The 5,672-nt window shown below is 41.1% G+C and overlaps 1 protein-coding gene across 4 annotated transcripts in view; it reads right to left on the bottom strand.

Annotated features, from left to right (window-relative positions):
• Window positions 1-4,054, bottom strand: part of drosha (drosha ribonuclease III) — a 136,954-nt gene extending 132,900 nt beyond the window's left edge. For 3 of the 4 annotated variants that reach the window (XM_005730411.1, XM_005730414.1, XM_005730415.1), the window contains exons 1-3: window positions 3,988-4,050; window positions 716-1,544; window positions 572-640 (exon numbers count right to left, since the gene is read on the bottom strand). In XM_005730411.1, the coding sequence (XP_005730468.1) occupies window positions 572-640; window positions 716-1,542 (896 nt within the window). In that variant the 5' untranslated portion in view covers window positions 1,543-1,544; window positions 3,988-4,050. Of the gene's footprint in view, window positions 1-571; window positions 641-715; window positions 1,545-3,846; window positions 3,887-3,987 lie in introns of all 4 variants that reach the window. The other variant, XM_005730412.1, reaches the window with a different exon arrangement.
• Between the last annotated feature and the right edge of the window lie 1,618 nt (window positions 4,055-5,672).

Below are 5,672 nucleotides of genomic sequence, written 5' to 3'. Positions count from 1 at the left end.
CTTATATTTAATATAACCACACTACGGACGGACAAGCGCCTGTTTTTATGCGTTGTGGTTAGCAACAACGACGGTAAAACCGAGCGTGTCTGCTTGTTTATTTTCTACATTAACCTTTCACAATAAAGCTCAAGATCCTGTTGAGACTTTTCAAAATAAAGTGAATCACGTGAAAGAGTGTGCAGAGTGTTTACGGATGAGAAGCAAAAAAAGAGCCGTCATGGCACATTTTAAAAATGTGAAACATGTTTTCAAATCAATAAACACCTTCAGGACACTCTCAAACAGTGCTGGAGTAATAAAACGTTTGTTGCAGTCAAAACAGGAAGTAAAGCAATGGCAGAGATTTTTTTCTATGATTCAGGGAAAGAAAAAGTATAATTTCTTCTCTCTATATAATCTGAAAACATCTTCTGTACTGATGTGTGAAATGCTGGTTAAAAAACAACTCTTTCAAAACCAAGGATTTTTCTTTGTGACCTTAAACTTTGTCTATTACAGATTTAAAAGGTTTATCGATGAGTGCTATTTCACAACAGCTGCATTAAGCCAAACAAAGCAACACGTGTACCTTCGAGGCCTCTTTCTGTGCCTGTCGGGTGACTGGGATCTCCGACTGTCTCTGTGCCGATACCGCTCTCTGTGAACAGACAGAGCAGTTAAAAGGAAATCATTTCACTGATTGATTTCATTTGGCAGAGCGTCGTCTGTGTACCTGCTGCGATCCCTGCTCCTGTGTTTGGGGGGAGTCCGGCCTCTGTCGTATTCAGACCTATACCGCCCACCCTCTTGCCTGCTGCGCCTGTCTGGACTTCTCCCGCGGTCCTTCCTCTCTCCAGGAAATTCCATTTTGTGCCTGTCGCCGTGGCCTCCATAGCCAAAGCACTTCCGCCTGTGATCATCGTGCCGATACCCTCTTTCTGGGGACCTCCTGCTGTCCATGGGCTTCTCGTACTTGTACTGCCCCCCATGCCTGATGCTGTGGTCTGCTTGAAACTGGGTGTTGCTTTGGGTGTAGCTGGAGCTGAAGGTAGGAGGAGGGAATGGAGGGTGAGGAGGATGGGGGTAGTTCATGGAGTACGGAGCGTGGTAGTTCATTGATTGAGAGGCCATGGGGGGAGGCATTGGGGGGTGTGGTAGCGGCGGTGGGGGCACAGGAGGCATCATGTAAGGGTGGTAGGCATTTTGAGCAGACACCTGCGCCCTTGGAGCGGGACCACCTGCGGAGCCGGGTAAGGGAGGAGGTGGAAAGTTAGGTGGCGGTTCAGGGAAGCCTTGTCGGGTGGGGGGCTTCGAGTAAGGTGGGCGCACTGGGCACTGGTTAAGAGAATTGGAAGTTTGGGATTGAACTGGTGGTGGATACTGCATGAAGTCAGGGTGTGGAGGCATGTAGGGGGCAGTCTGCGAATCGTAACGGTAGGAAGGAACTGGAGGCTGGGGAGGGGGCGGCCTTATGTTGGTGGGTCTGTAGTTCTGGTTGGCACCGTGCTGGCCAGGAGGCACTCCTCCCCGGGGACCCCCACGATCCTGATGGAAAGACATGGCTGTGGACAAAAGAAGACAATCAGGTCAACACAACTGACATCCACATGCGAATGAGACACATCTGAAAATCAATCGACTGACATGAAAGCTTTAGTTTCCACTCACAGGTTTGAGCCTCTAAAGCCTAACCTGTCGCTGGCGTCAGACAGGTTGTTTCAAACATGTGTAACTCCTGAACTATTTGCTCAATTGAAATAATTCCAGTGGTTCCTGAAAGCAGCGACTCTGCACTTTTATTAGTAGTAGTATTGTTATCCCTGCCTGGGATTAGTGTAATGACCCCGAAGATCACTGAAAAAGCACAGAGTTCATGCTTTCAGGAACCATTGGACTTTTTCAAATTTAAGTATTCAAAAAACATTTGTTCCGCCCAAAATAAACTTCAGACCAGACTTTTATTGGCCACTAGTATTGGCTCACAAAGTGTAGTGACGGCCAGAAGTTTTGGCACAACATTTGTGTTGCATACATTTTGACAAGTCAGTTTTTTATTTTGATTATTTAGATTTATTTCTTTTTTTTTAGATCTCTTTGATAAAGTGAAAAACAGTCATTAGTATTGTCATTAGTTTTAAATACTTTGATTGGCAAATAAATCAGATTTGTTTAAAGAACAGGACTAGCCCCAGATTCTCGATCAGATTACAGTATGGAGAGTTTCATGGTCATGGACCCAAAATGGTAAATTCATGATCTCCAAGCCCTCATCAATTTAGCCTAGTGACATGGAGCACCAAACTGCTTCTGGATCAATGGAAGAAGATGTTTTTCTTAAAGACAGTTTTAGTCAGTCTTTACTCACCATGGGCGGAAAAGCAGAAGCCCAAAAAAACTTTCAAGTTCAAGCATTGATAAGGCAGGAAATGCCATCAGTCAGGATTTGGCTCATAAGCCGATATCCAACATGCCACAGAGAAATCCAGAAGTTATGAAGAAGGTGGTTCAACAGTTTACATTTTTTTTGCATCAATTTGATTTTGTTGCCAATAAAAGTCACTGAAACATATGAAACGCGTGTTTTTGTTCTTTCCCAAATCACAGAAACATGCAAAAAAGAATCTAAATGAAAAACTGAAGTGACACAAACAAAAAACTGTGCACTGCCAAAATTTCCGTGCACGACTGTAAGTTATTTACTGCATAAGCTGCTAAACTATAAGAACGCCAACGTATAAGTAGAGTTATATTTTATATTATAAATCTATATTACAAAATCATTTGTGTCTAAAACTATAATTAATTTAGTGCACGAGTTCTTCTTTACACTTCCCTCTAAATGCTGCAAGTCTCTCTGCTAGAAAGAGCGAGGGTGGCTGATGTCAGGCTGCAGATGAACGTTAAAAAGAAATTCTTTCCATTTAAAGTTCCCAAACAGCTCGATTGCTGTAATTATTTTATTAGTATTAATTATTATTATTATTATTATTGTTATTATCATTATTATTAATGTGATGCATCCTGTAAGAGCAAACTACTCATTGGGGAGGGTCTCTTTTGGCCAGTTTGCTTCACAGGAAAGATAATACTGGTAAAAACAAATAAGATATTACCTCGCTATTTTTTCATGGTATCGTGATCCTCGTGTTACGTATTATTTCATTAATAAATATCGCTTCCGTTCATTAATATTCTTAGAAGGTTTTTTTCCTGCTTATTGGAGAGAGTTAGGAAAGAGTTCGAGTCCAGCCTAATGCTGCCTAGAAATAAGGACGGGATCGCAGTTTCTTTAATATTGTGATGATTCATTTAACACTAGTATTGGATCAGCAATCAGAAAAGCTTAGTAAAGGTTGGGTCGGTGCATCAAATACACTGTCACACAATGGTTGTTTTTTAAATTGCCCTTTCTCTACATGAACAATCTCGCTCAAGCTCTCTGGACGGACAAACGAAAGTCGTAGATTTGTGACCAGCACTTTATTCCCCTAATGTGTTAATCGACGCAAATGCGTATATTGAAATCTAATATTGTTGTACATATACGGAACTCTGAGCCTGAGATAATGATTTTGAAACTTAAAATAGCGTTAGCGTCTTATAAAAAGCCAAATAAAGGCTAAGAGATAGTAAAGGTTTTCACAGCTGAGCACCGTTAAACGAGCTGCTTGCAATTATGAACTCCACCTAACCAATACAAACATAAAACGCAGAAAATAACCAGCAGCAGCCGGCGTAACGTAAAGGTTAAAGGAGAAGCGAATACTCTAATTTAAGGGCATTATTATCCTATCCTAAGGTTGGATAGACGGTAATGTTAGCAAGTTAGCAGCAACAGCATCATGTCAGGATGTATGAAGTTACCTTCAAATCGAGGAGGGCTAACAACAAAAGTATGTCATTCCTGTTGGTCAAAAAATCCAGAAATTCTAAATGTTGGTACTATATTGTTATTATTATATTTTAAATATTTGTTAGTAGAAGCTATGCAATACGGCTAGCTACCTGGTCACGCTTTCGAGGTGCCCGTGTTTCAGGTCGGGACGTTTAAGGAGACGGACACAGATGGACCAATGGAATTCATGGATTTGGGGTTGTCCAATAGAACTTTATAGTTTTGGTGGGTTCCTAACGGCGTCGTGGTAGCACACAAATAAATTAATGAATAAATACGTTTTTCGCATTTTAGAACCATTTCGAGACTTAGACTTGGTCTGTCTGTGGCTTATAAAATTAACATTTATGCTTTCGACACAAAATGAGATTACTTTTAGGAAACGTGTGTGGTGCGTAATTTAAACCTGAACTATGTCTGCTAGACCCAGTCTTGCCTTTAAATAGGCACAAAGTCTAGGCCATCATTTTTAGCTCATGGCCCACATACAGCTTACTAAATATATATACCATTTAAACATTGATCATGAACAGAAAATACACCCACATCACTAAGTACACATTGCTACTAACTAATGAGAACTGGTTTAATTCTTCATGGCATTGATTCAACAAAGTTCTGAAAACATTTCTCAGAGATTTTGGTCCATAGCATCACACAGTTGCTTCAGATTTACCAGCTACACATCCGTGATCTATTCACACCAAGTCCCAAATGTGCTCTATTGGATTGAGGCCATTTGGGTACAGTGAACTCATTGTCCTTGTTCAAGAAACCAGTTTGCTATTATTTGAGTTTTGTGACACGGTAAGTTATCCTACAGGAAGCAGCCATCACAAAATGGCTACACTGCGGTCATACAGGGATGGACATGGTCAGCATCATTACTCATACAATGCTCAGCTAAGGGGTTTACAGTGTGCCAAGATATTATCCCCATACACTAGAATACCAGCAGTAGCATGAACTGTTGATACAAGGCAGGAATGATCAGTGTTTTTATGATGTTTATGTCAAAGTCAGATCTGAATCACAAGACAACTTTTTTTTGTTTCCAATCTCCTGCTGTTCAGTTTTGGTAAGCCTGATGTTGTGTATTCAGAGGTGCTCTTCTGCCTAGCTTCGTTGTAAGAAGTGGTTATTTGAGTTGACTGTTGGCTTCCTATCATCTAGAAACTGGTCATAATGAAATATGGCATCAACAAGGCATTTTCAATCAGAGAACACCCACTCACTGGACATTTTCTCTTTCTTGGACCATTTTCTTTGATGATTTCTCTGAAATACTCAGACCAGCCTGCCTGATTATTATAAAAGATTTGAATGTTTCCCAAGATAAGCCAAAAACGAAATTATTATTATGTTGCTTTGATAGGTGCCTTCAGCTCATCTCTATTTTGATGTTTCTCATCTTCCTCTTGACTATGCTTCTCATATTATCTGTGGGGATCAGGTCGGGAGAGTTGGCTGGCCAGTAAAGGGCAGTAAAACCATGAGCAGTAAAATATTTGGTAGTAGGTTTGGGTCAGTGGGAGGGTGCTAAGTCCTGCCAGCAATGGGAAGTGCTCTAAAATTCTCTAGTAGACAAGTTGACTTTGGACTTGATTAAAAAGGGTGAACCAACTGCCACCAACACCAGCTGATGATGAGGATCCCCAGACCATCACCTTCAAACACATTGGATCCATTCTCTGGCTTCCAACTCTTCCTCCAGAGTCATGGACCTTGGTTTTCAGTCTTTAGAGATGCACTAGTACATGTAAACAGGGACAGGTTGGTGTATTTTGTAATTTTT

This window comes from Pundamilia nyererei, unplaced genomic scaffold, assembly GCF_000239375.1.
Source record: "Pundamilia nyererei isolate P.nyererei 1_Seehausen unplaced genomic scaffold, PunNye1.0 scaffold00037, whole genome shotgun sequence".
Taxonomy (NCBI): domain Eukaryota; kingdom Metazoa; phylum Chordata; class Actinopteri; order Cichliformes; family Cichlidae; genus Pundamilia; species Pundamilia nyererei.
The sequence above is the reverse complement of the archived record's forward strand: the minus strand, read 5'-3'. Positions and strand labels throughout refer to the sequence as shown.